Here is a 20502-nt window from a genome sequence, read left to right on the forward strand (position 1 = left end):
TATATATATATATATATATATATATATATATATATATATATATATATATATATATATATATATATATATATATATATATATATATATGTATATATGTACATACATCTATACGTATATATATATATATACACACATTTACTGTGCTTGAGAAATCCCCATAAAGCTAAAGCTAAGTAAAACCACTGCCTACCGTGTGCATAGGTTTGTCCTTTACAGGTGCCAGTGCAACATAAAAGGTGCTCGTTCCGGTGCTATGTAATTTGGGCTGTACTTAAGTCACAAACAACAAGCATGGTTGTTGTTGTTGTTGTTGCTGTCCATTCTCCCATCGTCAGATCATCCACTCATTTCATGTCTTTTGTCTTTGAAGACGTTGTGAAATAAGAAAGATCCCATACTTGGTAAACAGATCATGATTGGTAGTAGGAAGGACTTTCAGCTGTAAAACTCTGCCTCAATAATATATTCTTCTAATTCATGCCATCATGGAAAAAAAAATGAACCAGGAAATTCCCAAACTGGAACTCCCTGTCTCCTATTTTATGTGGTTCCTTTGGAAACCAAATAGCTTTGTTGCTCTTCACAAGGCTCAAATCAGAAAGAAATGTTATTTTCAACAATTTTATTTGCCAGCTTTACAACACATAGAACCAGATTATCATCTCCTGTGAGGGCCTTTATTTATACAGAAGAAGTATTTTTACATTTAACGGTTAACAAGTTTCAAGTGAAATTTCAAAAGGAAAGAAACTTTCAGCTCTTTGATTGCTTTTTTTATCTGCATATATATGCATGTGTCTAGGAGTGTGTGTGTGAGAGAGAGAGAGAGTGTGTGTATGTATACATGTGTGTGTATATATATATGGATAATAAAACGTCTTTCATTTGCCATATATATATATGTATATGTATGTATGTGTGTGTGTGTGTGTGTGTGTGTGTGTGTATATATATATATATATATATATATATATGTACACACGTTTACAAAGTCTGTTTGTATATTATGGCTGTTTCTATTTTCTCAGTTTTTTTCCTTCTAAAAGATTCTTTGCCACCTTCTTTTTCTGTACTTCAGTATAATTAAATATTCGTATCATAGCCCTTAAGTGGTCATCAGAATCTTTCTCATTGGTCAGGTAATGAAAGAATGAATCTTTGAGGAATCGCAATGTTGCTGCGGCCTCTGTACTTGGTTTGTCTGCATTCTCATAAACTTCGCGCCGTTGTATTGTTTGCCATTTGGCCAACTCACATTCGGTCCATGCCAAACGACGAGCTAGTTCTCGTATACCGACATTATTTACGCCTCTGGTAAGTAAAGTTTGCAACTGAAATGAAACGTAATCGCAAAAGAATTGTAGCAAAATGGAATGGAATTCCAATTATAATTTTCTAGGTTATTAACTACAACTAGTTACATGTGCCACATGCCTTGATTGGTCTAATCACCAGTCATCGACAACTGTCTTATTCCTGGATGTATACTTGGTACCAAACTGTTATTCCATTTTTTAATCATCAGTTTAGAATCCTAGTTCAGATTCAGTTTGGAATATCTCCACATCCAGGGATAAGGCACCAGAAAAAAAACAAAAAACAGGAAATTGAAACAATCAAAACAAGAAAAAAAATATGAAATGTAAATAATAAACTATTTTTACATCTATAAATGCAATGTTAATAATGTGATAAACTCAATCTTATTAACTATAACTTATTACAGCCATTTTGAAAATAAAATGAAAAGAAACTGGGGCTTAATGGGGATTGGGGCTGCCCTCCTTCTGATTGTTTAGCCCTGTGTCAATCCCAATCAAAGGGATTTCAATTAGCCATGATGAAGTGGTGAGGATTGTGTTTGTAATGGTGTTATTGCTTAGTGTCCAGAGTGGCAACATCAAACAGAATAAGATCATAGGTGCTCTAGTCATGACCATCCCATTAATTTTTTTTTTAAAAAGAAAATATATCTCAAACTATATTAACCTTTTTTTTTGTACATATCCACTTTTTAAAGAAAGTCAGTAGATGTGGTTTTAAGGAAGATTTGGCTGCTGTTTCCAGCAGATTGAGTTACAGTGAAGAGAGAGATACCCTCAGGAACCATGTTATTGGTTAGCCACAGGGCAGCCTTGATCCAATCAAAGGCATTGTAAATACGTGACGATTCTGGAATGGCCAAATGGAACAAGGAAGAAAATCAAAGAGACAACATTTATAAATACATCCAAATCCACATACATATATACATACAGACAGAACAGGTATACATGCTAATATACACACAGGTATATCTATATATGTGTACATATATTGCAATGACAAACGTAAGACTAAACTGTACAATGTTGCTTTCTGTTTTTTAAGATATGAAGGTGTGGTTTGTGGGAGATTAAGCTGTTCTTTCTTGCAAATCTAATGATCATGTAGGAGATGGATTTGGCTCTGCTGTTTGGATGCAGATGGTCAGACACATTGGACTGGACATTCCTCCTGTTTTGGCAACAATACCGTTTACTGTAGGAAGCAAACACATGCACAAAAGTAAAGATTAAAGAGTGGAGAGAGAGAGAGAGAGAGAGAGAGAGAGAGAGAGAGAGAGAGAGAGAGATGGAAGGGGAGAGAGAAAATGAGAGAAACATTGAAATGTCTACTGTCAAGTAAGTCAGCATGAAATCAGCCCCTTAGGAGGCAGTGCCAAAACAGCTGTGCCAAAGCATCTCAGAGCCCGGGGCAGAGATTCCTCTAAGATGAATTACTGATGGTATTGAGGATGAGTGCTGCTAGTGATGATGATAGATAAATAGGTTCCTGATAACAAACACATCCAAACTTACATCCTCCTCCCTCTCGAACTGTGCCGACTGCTGACCTTTCTTATACATCTCCAAATACATCTTCTCTTGGTCATCTTCCCTCTTTTTCACAGTTTCCTGTTGAACACCAGAATGGAACAGTTTATTAACAAAAAGAAGAAATTACTACCAATTCTATCTTTTCATACAATCAGTACATTTGTGTGTGTGTGCACGTGTGTGTGTGGGATTGTCTTGACATTGCATGATAATTGTAAATGAGTGTCCCTGTCATACAAGCAGTGTCATTCATTTCCAACACAGACAGACAGACATTTATAAATACATCCAAATCCACATACATATATACATACAGACAGAGCAGGTATAGATGCTAATATCCACACAGATATATCTATATATGTGTACATGTATTGCAATGACAAACGTAAGCTGAGCCATTGAACCAAAGCTACAATTTGGAAAACTCTAACAACAAAACAAAAAAATAAAAAATACCACAAAAACACATTCTGAGAACTGGTACCCACCTTCATTTCATTGATCTCCAACTGTAGTTCTTTGATGCATTCCTGAGCCTCGGAATAATCCAACACCAGCTGCTCATTCTTCACTTGTAACTTGATCATCTCATCCCGCACTTTCTCTATCTGTTCCGTCCTTTCTTCAAAGACTCTTGCTGTCTCCAGACCACGCTCACTCTTCAACAGTTCAATGTCTTGGTCCTTTTCCTCCATCTGTTTGCCCATTACTTTAATTTGGTTCTTTAGTTCCTTAATTTGTTGGTCCTTGCGCTGCGTCGGTGTCAGATAGGAGTATATATCACAGGGGCTCTCATGGCCAGCATGCCCAACTTCAAATCTGGTTCCAAGATAATACAAGAAAACAGGGTATATTTATATATATACATATATAAACACATGCAGACGTGTCTGTGTGTCTCTTTCACCATATAATGAGGGATTACTATTTAGTAGGAAATAGCAGCTTGAAACTAATAATGAAAGAAGATACTGAAAACGACTTGAGAATTTTGTTTGTATTACCTACTTTAAGAACCCCTTTGCATGGTAGAGCTCCCTAAAAACAGTTACACAGCATATATATATGTAATGAAAAATTAAATTATACCATCTAGAAAATTACATATTATAGAAAGATTAAATATAAGATAAAACATATAAAATTATTGAATTGATAAAAGGTGTTTTTTTTCTCATTTATATATATATGTATTATATTTTGTGAAATTTGATTTAGTATTTCTAAATTGAATTTTTCCCTGTAAGTTTGGAATAATATTCCCTCATATTATTATTATTATTATTATTATTATTATATATATATGTATGTGTGTGTATTTATATATATATACTAAGAATTTCTCGTCTCTTCCCCCTTCATTGATAAACTACTAATGCTCTACAAAGAACAAAAAATAGAAGAAAGAAAGAAAGAAGAGAAGAAGAAAAGAAAAGCACACATTCTCTGAATTTCTTTCAGATGGAATTATTTTTAATTATTTTCATCTGTCTGGCTTCATGGAATGGTCAATGGTCAATTTCTTAAACTGGAGTTATGTTAGGGTAAAAGTTTCTAAAAGGAATGAAAATGGTGCTATACGTGATTACGAAAGATTAAAATTTCTCAAACCTTTGTAATAAGCAAAAAAGAAGAAGTTCAATTAAATATGCATATTTTTATGCGTTTTTTTTTCTTTATTCTTTAATTTCAAATTCAAATTTTCAATCCTGTCTCAAGTTCTAAAGAAAGGATTATCTCCCTTGTACTGTCTGCTCGTGCATTACTTCTCAAACTCTCTGATGGACGGACTGGCACCTTTTTTGTCTTCCCCAATGTGCCAGGGATCGGCAATATTTCTTAGTAATATTAATTTATACCGGAAACAATATATATAATGAATATAATAAAAGTTGACAATTTTGTTTTTTATCTTATATTTATTTTATAAACATATAACAGAATATTAGATAAGCATTTTATAATGTTTCTTTCTTTTCTGGAAACTCACTGTGATAGCTTGCAGACTGGTGCCAGTCCACGGACCACCACTTTGAGTAGCACTGTGCTAGTGGACTTTGTGTGTGTATTATTTTCTATATTGGGCTCTCAGATAAATTCATTTGTTTCTTTCCAATATTATTTGAATAACCACAAAAATATTTTTCTCATTGTTTTACTGCTTTTTCTTTCTGTATCTCTATTCTTCTTCTAACAATTTCCATTTATCGTTTTTGAAATTTAAATAAATTTCACCTTTTTTCAGACATTGACAATGAAATGCCAATTAGAAAAAATTGAGCATTTTAAACTCCTGCTGGTCTTTGCTTTGATTGAAGGTTCCAAAGCCGCCAAAGCCACTCAAGACATTTGTACGGTGTATGGAAAAGGAGCTATTCCTCAAAGAACTTCACAGAAATGGTTTCCCTACTTCAAGGAGAGGAAATTCAACCTCACAGACTATCTGTGTTCCAGACGCTTCAATGAGGAACAATTGAACAAATTCATTCAAGAGGATCCACACTAATCCGTGAGGGAAACTGGTCCAACAAATGGGATGCTCTCATGATACTGTCACCCCTCATTCAGTGGGAAAGGTCCAAAATCTCAGTGCATGGGTGCAACACACTCTGAATGGATGAGACAAACTCCAGTGCTTTTCTAGTGGTGCCAGTTTGCTTGCTTGACTCCAGGCTACTCGTGGACACAAACAGGGATGTCTTTACTGTATCATCACTGGCAATGGAAAATGGTGTCTTTATGTCAATACGAAGCAGAGGAAAGAATAGTTGAGTCCTGACAAACAAGCCAAGCCCCAGAGCTGCATCCATGCAAGACAATGATCTGCATTTGGTGGGACCTGGGCAGGGCTGATCCCCAATGAAATGCTTGAAAACAACCACACAGTCAATGCAGAGCTTTATGTTCAGCATTGACTGTGTGCTTAATGAGGTGATTCAACTGAAATGACCCGACCAGCACCTTGACATGACTCTTCAACACGACAATGCTTGCTCCCACATCACTAATCTAACCAAAAATGCTATCCAAGAGCTCAGCTGGAAAGTTCTACAGCACACACTGTATTCTCCTCATTGAACACTCTGCAAAGTGTTCAACCATGATGCAGAGCTGAAAACATGGCTCAATTCTTTGAATCAACACCCAGTGATTTCAAGGCACTGACAAATTAGTGGAATGTTAGCAAGAATTTGGGAACAATGAAGGAGAATGTATGGCTGACTGATTTGTTAAAACTGTTGATGAAAAATAAGGATTGAAATAAATGACATCATCATTGTTATCATCATTTAACGTCTGCTTTCCATGCTGGCATGGGTTGGACAGATTGATTGAAGATTGGTAAGCCAAGGAGCTGCACCAGGTTCCAACCTGATCTGGCAAGGTTTCTAAGGCTGGCAGCCCTTCCTAATGCCAACCACTCCAAATGTTTAATATTACTCATAGATGTAAGGTGGTGAACTGACAGACTTGTTAGCATGCTGGACAAAAAGGTTCTGCCAAGCATTTTGTCTGTCTTTACATTCTGGGTTCAAATTCTGCTGAGGTTGGCCCAGCCTTTCCTCCTTTTGGGGGTCAATAGTAGATAGGTATATTATGTATGTGTGTGTGTGTGTGTGTGTGTGTCTGTGTGTCTGTGTGTGAGCATTTAAATGTAAATTATATTCATATATTATATTAAATATATTATGCCATAGCGGTGGGGGGGTGGGAATGTGTAGCAGTTGTAATAATGTTAACAGAGTTTGTTTTAATAGTACACACACACATATCTTTTCTTTTTCTCTTTTTACTTGCTTCAGTCATTTGACTGTGGCCATGCTGGAGCACCACCTTTAGTCAAGCAAATCGACCCCTACTTGACTTGGTGAAATTAATGATTATTTCTAAATTAATTAATTTCACCCTTTATTATTGATAATTATATTTCATCCCAGTAAAAAAACTGTAGCATCTGGCAGCACGCTGGCGGAAGGGGGATGGTGACATACTTTCATTCACCCTTTGAATTTGGTGGTACTGGTAATGGCTTACGCTCGCTTTGATACCATGAGTTGAGGTGATGTCTTCTAGTGCCTTCAAATTTAATACACAATTATTAATAATTGAGATGCAATTATTTCTAATTGAAGAGTCCTACGCTGAAGAGGAAAATAGTTGGGTAAGACATAATTATTTAATTTTTATGCTTTCCTATGACTTAATTTCGAAACGTACGTCCGTAGGTGACTTAATATAGAATGATTGTCGTCGTTTCTTTCTCTTTTGCCTGCGTTGTTTGCCTTTTAAGTGCTGTGGTTTTACTGGGATCTCCCTTTTAAGTAGAAAGAATAGTCAAAACTTTTTGACTGCTATTTCTAAATTTGGTGTGGTGAGGCAGGCAAATCGTTGCTAAACCCTTAATTACTTAGTATTACTTAAACCTTCCTTGAATGGGGCTTTTACATGTCGAACTCTACTTGGTGAAATTAATGATTATTTCTAAATTAATTTCACCCTTTATTATTGATAATTATATATATATATATATATATATGAAGTTGTACATTGGTGTAAATGGTAGCACACTTGATCATGGAAACAAAGAGTCCTACGTGTATGGGAAAACCTACTTTTTTCCGTTGCGGGTTTATAGGCCCCATTGTTAGACTATTTTCTTTAGTTATTGCACAGGGATTGCTTATAAGCCTTACGCTTATAAAATACTATTATTATTATTTACAGATATATATGTATGTATTTATATATATAATCTATGCTCCATCCAACCCATGTCAGCATCGAAAATAGACATTAAAGGATGATGATGAAGATATATATATCATCATCATCATCATTGTCGTTTAACGTCCGCTTTCCATGCTAGCATGGGTTGGACGGTCTGACTGAGGGCCAGCGAGACAAAAGGCTGCACCAGGCTCCAGTCTGGTCTGGCAAAGTTTCTACAGCTGGATGCCCTTCCTAACGCCAACCACTCCAAGAGTGTAGTGGGTGCTTTTTACATGCCACCAGCAGCACTGGCATATATATTTGTACAACTTATAAACAAGGGCAAAAGAAAAAAATTCTAATGCCAAATATGCCGAAAATTGACTTAAATCGTTGATAACCATATAATTCATCCCTATAAGCATGCGTCTCGAAGTAAACCAACAGAAATTTCAAAAAATTCCGTTATTATCGTATCAGCTCAACTCTGAAATCAGAGCCAATACGATAATAATGGAATTTTTTGAAATTTCTGTTGGCTTACTTCGAGACGCATGCTTATAGGGATGAATTATATGGTTATCAACGATTTAAGTCAATTTTGGCATATTTGGCATTAGAATTTTTTTATTTTGCCCATGTTTACAAGTTGTATAAATATACATATATAAAGAGAGAGAGAGAGAGAGAGAGAGAGAGAGAGAGAGAGAGAGAGAGAGAGAAAGCCACTGCAGCCATGTAACCAACATAGGTGCTTTTCTTGGAGTTTTCCTTTCTCCTCCTTCTGACAAAGGGCCATGCTCAAATCATGACACATCCACTCTTTTTTCAGACTTAAACTGAGTCAAGCGAATACATTCCATGTGTATGTCCTTTTGACTTTTTGCCATTCTTAAATTATTTGATTTGCATTATATATATATATGTGTGTGTAAAGTGGTGGGCATTAGGAAGGGCCTCCAACCAGAGAAACCATGCCGAAATAAACAACTGGAGCCTGGTGCAGCCTTCCAGCTTGTTAGCTCTTGTCAAACTATTCAACCGATGCAACCATAGAAAATGGACATGATGATGATTATGATGATGATGATGATGATAATATGTATGTGTGTGTCTATCATACTTGTAGGCACACAAACACACACACACACACATGTCCACACAAATGTAAAAAGACAGATATATCTTTTCTTAAAAATGGTATCTTTCTTTTTTTTTTCTTTCTTTTTTTTGGGGGGGGTTTCCTTACCTTTTCCTGCTGGAGATATTATATTTTGGCATCGGTGAAACTACACTGGCAATTGACAGACAGTCAGTAGAACTCATGCAGGAATCCATAGATTGATTTCTCTGCAAAGATTTCGGTGTTTTGCTCGGTGCCTTTACTGTGCATTGTGTTGACAAACTTTTCTTCACTGAAGGGTTTCTATGGCATGTCTTTGATGAAGTTTTTTCATTCTTCTGAAGTGCAGCTAATTCATGCTCCGTCTTGCAGCATCTCGCAGACTGGGGAACAGAATCTAAGCTATCAGTCATGCTCGATGTCGACAGATTCGTATCTCGTGTCTGGGCAGACGTGTGGCTTTTCTCTGACTGCGTTGATACGGATGTGAGGTTTTCTTCCAGACACGAAGGTTCTTCCTCCACTGGTGGCAATGGTGGAGGAGACACAGATGGTAATGGTGGTGATGGAGGTGGCTGTGGTGGTGGTGATGATGATGATGGTGATGGGGATGGTTCTTTTGATGGCAGACGTGATGGTGATGTCAGTGACTCACATGGGACCACGTCCTCTTTTTGGCAGCATTTCCCAGCTCCTCCCTTATCAGATGCTGATTGCAATGGGGTCTGGTTAGGACACTCTATAAGGTTTTTCATTCTGGTAGAATTGTTGATGGTTTCTGCCTTTGCATGTGATTTACGCCTGGCATTTAACACTGTCTCTTCTGCTAATTTCATGATATCAACATCTCCTTCACGTGGAATCACATCTTCCATGATATAACGCACTCGACTTTCTGTGGAATGAAAAATAAAAAATGCATCAAACACTTTACTTTACTTTGTTATTTTATACAATGACACAAAAAACACAAAAACAAGAGCACAATTGATTGATGTGGCTCCATGCTTGGTTCACACCCAATACCTGGTGCTGGCTTCATCAAATTACAAAGGATAACTAATGCCAACTAACCTCAGCAGACAAAGTGCTTCACTCCAGACCCAAATATCAATATTTATGCCCTGGAACTTTGCCACCATCTCTCTCACTGTCTCTCTCTCCCTCTGATTGGGGCAACCACATGTCTCCTCTACAGCAAGACCCCTTCTTCTGTCCCTTTGTCATATTCTAACCTCTCATCGTCTGCCACAAAGCCACTCCCCACTTCTCAAAGGGTCTTTGTCTGGCAAGTTACTTGGTGACCTCACCAGCATGGGTGTCATGTGAAAAGCTTCCAGTTCCTTCTGTAAAATGGCTGGCATTTGGAAGAGCATCCAGGAGTAAAAACTCTGCCAAAAGTGACAGTAGACCTTAGTGCAGCCCTCTGACTTCCCAGCTCCTGCCAAACCATCCAACCCATGCCAGCATGGAAAACAGATGTTAAATGATGATGATGATGATGATGATATATATGACAGGCTTCTTTCAGTTTTTGTCTGCCAAATCCACTCACAATGCTTGGAGCTAGAGTAGAAGACACTCATCCAGGGTGTCATGCATGGGAACTAAACCTGGGACCACATTTGTTGGCATATATATTTTTGTATTCTTGTTATTACAAATATAAATACAGATGCCCTCACCTGGGTCCCTGGACTCCCATCTCCATTTGGAGCAGGAATTGATTTTGTTTCCTTTCCACACTTCAGTCCCTAATGGCCTAAATTCTCAACCCCTTTACATTTAATCCATACCCCACACACCACCCATCTCTTACATACCCACCCTCCCCCTCAACTTCAACCCTGTCTTACCCCTAACAACTACACAATACCCTTAAACAAATACCCAGCACCACACACATTAACATGCTTAAACAGTATACACATACACCTACACACACAAACACTCATGTCCTTCTTCACACACATACATACACACATGCACATTTTGTAGGTGTTACTTATTGTTTGGCTAGTTTTCAGTGAGCAATTGTATAAGTGATAAATCATTTGACAAACCACCTGGCTATGCATGACATCACACGTGACCACACAAACTGTTCTTTACTTCAGATGCAAGTTTCTTTCAACACCACTGAAATCACTTCTCTTCATATAAGGTTTAGAACATTAGAGCTTGTACCATTATTAGTGTTGCTTTCATGAAGAGTAGGTCAGGAGATCTTGAAGAAAATGCTGGAGTGAAGATGAGTGAATGTGTGCTGTGTGCAAGAGACAAGATGGAGTGGATCCTCAATGAAACTCTTCACAGTCAAGGAGCAGAGCTGTAAATTCTTTGTGATTGATAGCGGCCAGGTAACCAGAATCAAGGTATTGTTAGCAGAGAAATAGACAAGGCAACTGACACAGTGCATGTGATAGAATACAGTTAAGTTTATCATAATCAAAATAATAACTCTCCACACGGGCCCACAATCAGGGATGAGTGATGAACAGGTCTTGTTGATGACCTTGAAATAAATGACAACAATCTCATCATAGGTAACAATTTTAATAGACATGTTCAATAATATCATGATGACTTCTCTGGTACACATGGATAATATAGGTATTGTACAAAGGATGGATCCGGTCCCTTGGAACTCTATACTACAAGATGACTTAACCATTTGCAATACAAAATCCAGAGAATCAACCAGCTGACCACGTAATTATTTACCAGTCTGGTGGATTCTGTCACCAGATGGATTTTATTCTCACTGAAAACAGGATAGAAGTAGGTCGTTGTAAATGTCAAGTCTTTTCCTGATGAAGAATATTAATGTAAGGGGTAGATGGACCCAGAATCAAAAAGTAACCTGGAGACAAAGCACATGGAAGTTAAATGAGTCAAAGTTGCAAATTCAGAGAAGTTCTAGTTGAAACTTACAACAGGAAGGTTGAGGAAATTGAAACTTATAAAACATGAAACAATCTTCTAAGGGATACTGACAAAACCTGTGGCTGAGGTAAGGTCCCACTCAGGCCAAAGAGTACCAGTGGAATAGTGAGGTAGAGTGAATTAAAAAGTGAAGGGACAGGCTTGAAAAAAATTGGAAGAAAGGAAGCTACAGTGAGAAATGCCAAGCAATGGGGGGGGGGAGAGAATGTTAGTGTAGGGGGAGAAGCAGAAAGTAAGAAGTTTGTGTGTTTTGTGCTGTGAAGATCTGAGATGTGAGGGATTCTAGATTGTAAGAGAGAGAGAGAGAGAGAGAGCTGGAGAAAACTGAGATATGATTGGGGAGAAATATACATGGAATGATGGTGGTGCAGTGTGGTACAGTGAAAAGAAAGAAGCATGGAAGTGTTATTAGGAGAGGTTGTTAAATGTAGAGAAGGGACAGAGCCCACTCCAAGTGGACCCCTTAAAGAGACTAACTATATACAAGTTAACGGCAATACGGGGCATAAAATGGTTAAGGATACAAAGGTAGGGAAAGTTGCTGGTCTATCAAGGAGCATCACTGATATGAGCCAAATATCTGGTGGGGGTAGAGCACTTGTTAGCCTCTTGTATTAGGGAATTATGTGTTCCAAAAGATGTCACACTTGATGACTGGAACAGATGTCTCATCCTTGATGGCTACAAAGGAGATGCACTGGATAGAAGAAATTGCAGATGAAATAAGTTGATGGAGCAAGTTATAAAAATTACAGAAAAAAATCGTAATGAACCGGATGAGGTGGGATGCAGTTTAGCTTTGTGCTGAAAAGAGGAGGAACTGTTGATGATCTCTTGTTGGTGTGATAACTACAAGAGAAGTAATTTGCTTAAAGTAAGCCATGGTACATAGCATTTGCTAAGCTAGAGGAAGTGTTTCAGAGAATCCTATGTTCTATGATCTATTTAGGGGTCACTTAATGAAGCTAAGGGGAGAATAATTTGTGATGGTCATGCAAACCATGTACAGAGAGGGACTTAACGAAGTGAGAGTAATTAATAAGTATAGTGAGGAATTTAGCAAGAAGGTAGGGGTCCACAGGGGCCTACTTCACAGCCTTGCTCTATTTATCATTGTCTTCCAGGCTATACCATTTATCACTGGTTATCTATGGGGGTTCCTATACACTGATGAACTCATTTTAATAGCTGAATCTGTAGCAGATCTCAGGAGGAAATTCATGGAAGCAAAGCTTAAAAGGAAGTGGCCTCAAAGCAAACTTAGCAAAAACTCAGGTATTTTCAGGTAAGAAACAGCAGCAGGACTTCAGGATCATCACGGAAATGGCTGTATTCAGTATACACAAAGGGATTAGGTAAATATTCTATTCTGTGCACACAGTGTAAAGTTTTGGTGAAACAAGAAACAGGCCAATATGGAAGGTAGAGTTTATATGTTGTTGATACTCAAGAGTAGTCAGCAAAAGGAGTATAGAAGAAATCAATTTTCTCAAATGTTTTGATGATTCCCAAAAAGTAGTTGATAAGTCCTGTTACCTAAGTAACCTAATTAGCAGTGGAGTGGGGCGCGGGGTGCTCTGAAGGTATAACAACCAGAATAAGAACAATCTAGAAGTTCAAAGAGCTATTGTCTTTGCTGGTAACAAGGGATTCCTCACTTGGAGTGGAAGGGAGACTGTACGAAGCAGGTGTATGAAGTGTGATGTTGCACAATAGTTAGATGTGGGCTGTGAATGCAGAAGATTTTCAAAGACTAGAAAGAAGTGATGCCAGCATTCTTCATTGGATGTGTAATGTTAGTGTGCTTGGATGACAAGAGTAGAACACGAGCTGTGTGTAAGAGACATTAGGTGTCAATCGCAAGAAAGAAGGCTGCTGCAGTATGGGCAGGTGATGTGTATAGAGACAGACAGGTGTACAAAGATGTGTTTGCCATTCAAAGCGGAAGAATGTGAGGAAGAAGGAGAGCTTGGGAAGACATGAGATGAAGTGATATATATATATATATATATATATATATATATATATATATATATATATATATATATCAAATGGAAATTGTAGTTGTGATACCCGTGCTGGTGGCATGTAAAACGCACCATCCAATCATGGTCAATGCCAGCCCTTTCTGGCCTCTGTGCCAGTGGCACATAAAAAACACCCACTACACTCACGGAGTGGTTGGTGTTAGGAAGGGCATCCAGCTGTAGAAACACTGCCAGATCAGACTGGAGCCTGGTGCAGCCTCCTGGCTTCCCAGACCCCAGTAAAACCATCCAACCCATGCCAGCATGAAAAACAGACGTTAAACGATGATGATGATGATGATATACATATACCAGCTGAATTACCCGGCAATTCTTGGAAAAGCAGGGGTTATTTCCAGTTCCCTTTCCCCTTACACTGTTTCATGTCCTATCCTGTTCCCTTTAGTTCTGCTCCCATTCCTATCCCCAATCCTATGTCTATGTATAAATTTTAGAATCAGTTAGGTGTAATTAAGACATTAAATATCTTATTAACGCTCATGGTAACAGTTTACTGCTAAACAATAGGTATTAGAAACTATTAATTGAATTAGTGGCTGAATAAGGAGTGTCCCTATATTATTTTAATGAACAAATATGCATCTGAGTAAAATGAATTAGATAAATACATAGATTTACAAATACATCAACAAATAGTCTACATGTTGTAGCTGGCGTTGTTGCATGTCATAACTTATCATATCTGATTTGTAAACATATGCTACAGATCCCCTCCGTAGAGGGGCCCATTATAGAATTTTTATTGAAATCCAATTCGCCTATAATTCAACTGGATGTTAAGAATAAATAAATAATAAAATCAAATTTAATGTGGAAAATTATTACAATATACCAAATTTGAAAATTTTGACGTAATTTTAAAATCTCACAATATGTGATAGCAACAGGGAGGAGCCTACAAAAGTAGAGAGACAGACAGTTATAGGACGACCCACACACAGACACACATACAAATTTACAAATGTACACACAGGTAATCATAAGTTTCAAATCGTGTATAGTAGACATATGTATGTATGTGCGTGTGTGTGTGTGTGTGTGTAACTGTCTGAATTGTGTAAGTGTTTCTTTGCGATGGACAGCAGAAAAGCCATCTACCCCCTCTCTCCTTAAAGCTACATATTCCTCACACCCACTTTTGTGTGTGTGTTGTATCTATGTATTCATGAAAGTATGTATGCAGCATTGTGTGTATATGACAGCTTTATTAATGTTCCCATCCCATTCCCATCGCTGTTCTCACCTTCATGGATATAAGTCATCTTCTCTTTGTTACTACCTCAGACTTCTATTTTTTGCAACCTTCTCATTTTATCATATAATTTGCCCAACACCCCTGGAGAGCACATTATAGATTTTTATTGAAATCCAATGAGCCTATTATTGAACTGGATGTTAGTGTCACAAGTATGCACAGTTTTGTGAATATTGGATTGGTGGTTTAGGCACTAAGTTGTTAACAGACAGACAGACAGAAATTGCCTTTTATATGTAGAGAGGATGCTGTGTGGAAAGAAGTTTGCTTTTCAACCCCATGGTTACAAGTTCAGTCTCGCTTGGACAAATGTCTTCTACTATAGCCTCAAGCTGACCAAAGCCTTGTTAGTGGATTTGGTAGACAGAAACTGAAAGAGCCCATCGTATATATTTATGTATATATATCATCATCATCATTTAGCATCCGCTTTACATACTGGCATGGGTTAAACACTTTGACTGAACTGGTAAGCCAGAGAGCAGCACCAAGTTCCAGTCTTGGTTTCTATGACTGGATGCCCTTCCTAACGCTAACTACTCAACAGAGTGAGCTGGGTGCTTTTTATGTGCCACTGGCAATGGATGCTTTAATGTGCCACTTATGTGACACCAGTATCAACCACAACTACGATTTCACTTAGCTTGACAAGTCTTCCCTTTTTTAAGGGCTACCTAATTGGGGATCTACTAATCCCCCTATTTTTACTACATTTTAAACTAAATACATGGCATTGGCGATGAAATTGGAGCAGTGGCAATGAACTCCGAGGGAGGATCGTAAGGAGGTTCAATTTCTGAGGCACCGCTTAAATGGGGCCCCACTGACCCCGCTCTATTTTTACTGCATTTACCTTGCTCCAATGCTCATTGATTAGACTAGGATCAACATCAGTGCTTAGCACATTTGCAGAAATAAGTTTGGGCATTTCTAAATAACTCCACATACATTCAAATCGAGATAAAGACTTATAACAGAGACGCTTCAAGTGTCGGAGGAGTGTGGATATTAATATTTTGTAGTTTATGAAACTTATGTCTAACATATATATATATATATATATATATATATATTCAGTCACTATGAGGATATATAAGCCTCTTGTGGGGATGGTTCCATCCAGGTTACATTGGTTTATGTCTTTTCCATGTTATATGGAAATAACTTTAATCAAAAAATAAAAAATAGAGCTAAAAATTCCAGTCTTTGATTTAACAGATATATGCACACACACACATACACACACACGCACACACACACACATTTATATATTTACATTTGTATGTGCCACTGGCACATAAAAAGCACCGTTCGAGCATGGTTGTTGCCAGTGCCGCTTGACTGGCCCTTGTGCTGGTGACACGTAAAAAGCACCCACTACACACTCTTGGAGTGGTTGGTGTTAGGAAGGGCATCCAGCTGTAGAAACATTGCCAGATTGGATTAGAGCCTGGTATAGCCTTCAGTTAAAATGTCCAACCCATGCTAACATGGAAAGCAGGCATTAAACGACAACGATGATGATGATGATGATGATATGTGTGTGCCCTTATAATGGACACACACACACACATATTTTCAGTCACTATGAGGATATATAAACCTCTTATGAGGATGGCTTCATCCAAGCTATACTGGTTTAATATATTGTTGAGAAATATTTCTTCAATATAAAAATAGGTAAATTGTAAATACCAAATTTTATCAAGTAAGAAAAGGGAGCGATTCAATGGATATAAATTAATCTATTAACATTTTATGTTAATAAATTAATCTATATCCATTGAATCTCTCCATTTTCTTATATATATTAGAAATACTGAATTTATAAATGTCTCAGAGACACATGAGCGGTCGTATGCTGTCAACTCAATGTGACAGTCCCGTAAGGGAATTACATCACCGCCATTTAGCCCTAGGAAGCATCGACGTTTCCTGTCGGCTTTGACACATTTTCTGTGTCCTTAAATAATCAGTAAATAAATTTTACTGAAAATAGGATATATTTGCAAAGAGGTTGCAGTCATCTCAGTGAGCGAGACTGACTACCCTGGACTGACGGCGAGCAATAGACTCAGAAACATATGTTAGTTAGTTAGTTAGTTAATTTGGCTCAAAAGCAAATAGCAAGGCCATGTAGGGGGACATGGAGTTAAGTACAGGGTGGTGTTCATGTAAAGAGTTCAGGCCACTTGAGGTCCAGGGAGGCTTTGAACAAAGCGGTCGTCGGCATCTTCACCATCTCGTCTGGCAGCTTGTTCCACGGATCCGCAACCCGGACGGAGAAAGCTCCTCTCCTTCGATTGAGATGAAATCGTTGCAGGTAGAGCTTTTCAGAATGACCCCACAGCCGACGCTCTGGAGCAGGAGTGAAGAACAGCTCTTTCGAGAGGTTGCACTTTCCGCTTATGATGTTGTGGGCAAGAATGAGATCACCACGGCGGCGGCGTTTTTCAAGAGAATAAAGGTCGAGCGTCCTTAGCCTTTCTTCGTAGGACAAATTTTTGAGACCATGAACCATGCGGGTAGCCAGCTTCTGGACACTTTCGAGATGCTGTATGTCTTTGAGGAGATAAGGAGAAGAGGCTTGAATCCCGTACTCCAATATGGGTCTCACCAGCGTGACATAGAGTGGTAGGAATATGGCTGCAGTGAGCATTCCGAATGACCGTCGAATCAAGAACAGAATTCCGCGTGCTTTGTTGGCAGCATGGACGCACTGGGCCGAAGGCGAAAAGGAGGAATCCACCAAGATACCCAGGTCCTTTACCTGATCGGTCCTCTCCAGCAGAAGACGACCCAGCTCGAAATCAAGTTGAGTTGCAGGAGTAGAGCCGACAGGCAGATGACAGCACTTTGACACGTTCAGACACAGGTCCCAATCGTTAGACCACTTCCAAATTTGGTGGAGGCATCGATGAAGATCCTCTATATTACCGCGAGGAGCGACCAGTTTGATATCGTTGGCAAATAGAAGGGTGTGTTGCGTGAGGTCGTCGGGCAAGTCATTTATGAAGACTAAGAACAACAAGGGCCCAAGCACTGAACCTTGAGGCACGCCACTGCTCGCATTGGAGACGTCGGACCGCGAACCATTAACTTGAACTTGGAAGGAGCGATCTGAGAGGAAGGCACCAACCCATCGTACGATATCCGGATGGAAACTATATGCTTGAAGCTTGACAAGTAATAGGCGGTGGTTTACTGAGTCAAAAGCTTTGGCAAAGTCCAATAAAACGATGTCAACAGCATCACTATCATCGAGGATGCGCATCACCAATTCTTCCATTACTAGTAAGTTGGTCAAGCATGATCTCTTCGGCACGAAGCCGTGTTGGGAATCAGAGATAGAGGCTGTGTTTAGGAGGTGGAGCATCATACTTTTCTTAAGGATGGTTTCAAACATCTTGCTGATTATTGATGTAAGGGAAACCGGTCGGTAGTTAAGCGGGTCTTCGCGGCTCCCTTTCTTGAAGATTGGGCAGATTATCGCTGTTCTCCAGTCTGCAGGTATAACACCCGTCGCCAATGACATATTGAATAGTCGTGTTAAGGGCCCAGCAGATGACCGGAGCCAACACTTTGATAACCCGTGGGTGTATGCCGTCAGGGCCATGACCCTTGTTGACATCGAGGCCTTGAATAACACGTTTGACTTCGTCCCGCATGATGACCAATCGAAGAATTGGAGGTACTGATCTATCAAATGGAGGGGGTTCACGACCATCATCTTGTTTGAAAATAGTTGAAAAAGCCTCGGCAAATAATTGACTCTGTTGATAAGGATCCTCAATCGATACGCCTGTTGAGTCTACCAACGTTGCAATCTGGTTGTTCAAGCGGGAATTCCGCTGGACATGGGCAAAGAAGGTTTTTGGATTGCTACTGGCATATGTCTTCAGGTGCCTTGTCCCGGCTTGCGGAGGTGATTGCCTCCCCTTTGCAAATATAAGGACACAGAAAATGTGTCAAAGCCGACAGGAAACGTCGATGTTTCCTACAGGACTGTCAAATTGAGTTGACAGCATACGACCACTATGTCGCTCCACCACCTCTCATGTGTCTCTGAGACATTTAGAAATTCAATATTTCTAATTTTGGTGATCAGTAAATAAATTTTACTGAAAATAGGATATATTTGCGAAGAGGTTGCAGTCATCTCAGCAAGCGAGACTTGCTACCCTAGATGGTAACATCACGTGGGAGTGTTTGTGTCGGTTTTTCGGATTTGCGGTTGTGAGTTGAATTTTGTTGATTATTGTTGTTGAAAACAGTTGCTTTGTGTTGAACGTTATAATTGTTGAATTCTTTGTTGGGTATGTAAGCCCAGACTTATGCAAAAGCCTGTCTGTGGATGCAATACAGTTAAAAGAAGTAATTAGTGAGAAAGAAAACCTGAGGAGATACTATGACAGCTTCAAAAAGGAAGGAGACTGTCTGAGGATTGCAACACAAGAAGACGAAGTTAAAAAAGCAGAGAAAAAAACCATAACATACAGAACATGGAATATGGTCTCAAAAAGAATAGAAGTGGCAGAAGTAGAAGAGATTGAAAAATGTTTACAAGAAATGAAAGGAAGAACTACCTTCTACAATAGAGGTAGAAAATACGCAACAGTAGAAGTACGCTTTGAAAATGAAGATGAAGCAAAAAGGAATGCAACGACAGCATTGAGATCAGAAAAGTGGGCATAACTTCCTACTTATTGCGGTAGAAGAGCGGCGAGGGTGCGAATAAGCAAAATTCCACCGGAACTTGATACCGAAAGAATAGTAGCTGCAATAATTTACAACTGCAAGGAGGATGTGAACATACTCAAGGTGGAAAGGTCGAATAAAATAAACTGGTGGGGTTAAGCGGTGGAAAACCCTAATCCACATAACAATGCCAGATTTGTACAACATCCCGGAGGAGTTGGTGTTTCCCGATGAGACACGACTGAGAGTCATGGTGGAGGGGAGACCTCCAGTGTGTTATAAATCTAAGACCAGAGGGCACATGAAAGATGTGTGTCCTCAAAGAGAAATACAAGAGAAGACGATAACCCTGGAGGAAGGAATAAAAGCTTTGACAGAGGAGTTAGAAAGAGAGAATGTAGAACTACAAGTGGAAGAAGAGATCATGACAACAGATAATATAGAAAGTGGTGACGAGCTAGAGAAGGAGAAGGGAGAGAAGAGAAGAAAAAGAGGATAGAAAGCAAACACAGGTGGAATCACCACCCTAAGACCAAAAAAAGAAAATAAGCTAGAAAGAAGTCTGCCGACGAGACAGAGGATCGAACACATGAAAGGAAAAATAAAATAACTAAAGTGAGTGAAGGTCCAAAATGGGAGGAAATGGAAAAATGGTCAACAAAAGTGGAAGAATGTCTGAAAACATGCAAGGAAGGAGGAAAACAGAAAGGAAGAAATTTCAGAGCTGTAATGTTGCACCGAAAAGATAAAGAAATTGAGAAAAAATTAGCGATAATGAAAAATCTAACGAGAGTGAAATTGAAGCTGAGGTTATACGATAAGGAAATAAAGGCTGCAATTTTAGATAACGAGAGAAGGTAA

The 20502-nt window shown here is 38.8% G+C and overlaps 1 protein-coding gene across 1 annotated transcript in view; it reads right to left on the reverse strand.

Moving 5' to 3' along the window:
- Window positions 1–607: 607 nt before the first annotated feature.
- LOC115223459 (swi5-dependent recombination DNA repair protein 1 homolog) overlaps window positions 608–20502 on the reverse strand; it is a 59285-nt gene continuing 39390 nt past the window's right edge. Inside the window, exons 3-6 of the mRNA XM_036512674.1 lie at window positions 8821–9589; window positions 3350–3680; window positions 2841–2936; window positions 608–1331 (exon numbers count right to left, since the gene is read on the reverse strand). Coding sequence (XP_036368567.1) covers window positions 1017–1331; window positions 2841–2936; window positions 3350–3680; window positions 8821–9569 — 1491 coding nt within the window. The 5' untranslated portion in view covers window positions 9570–9589 and the 3' untranslated portion in view covers window positions 608–1016. The remainder of the gene's footprint in view (window positions 1332–2840; window positions 2937–3349; window positions 3681–8820; window positions 9590–20502) is intronic.

The sequence above is a fragment of the Octopus sinensis genome, linkage group LG23 (genome assembly GCF_006345805.1).
Source record: "Octopus sinensis linkage group LG23, ASM634580v1, whole genome shotgun sequence".
Lineage (NCBI taxonomy): Eukaryota > Metazoa > Mollusca > Cephalopoda > Octopoda > Octopodidae > Octopus > Octopus sinensis.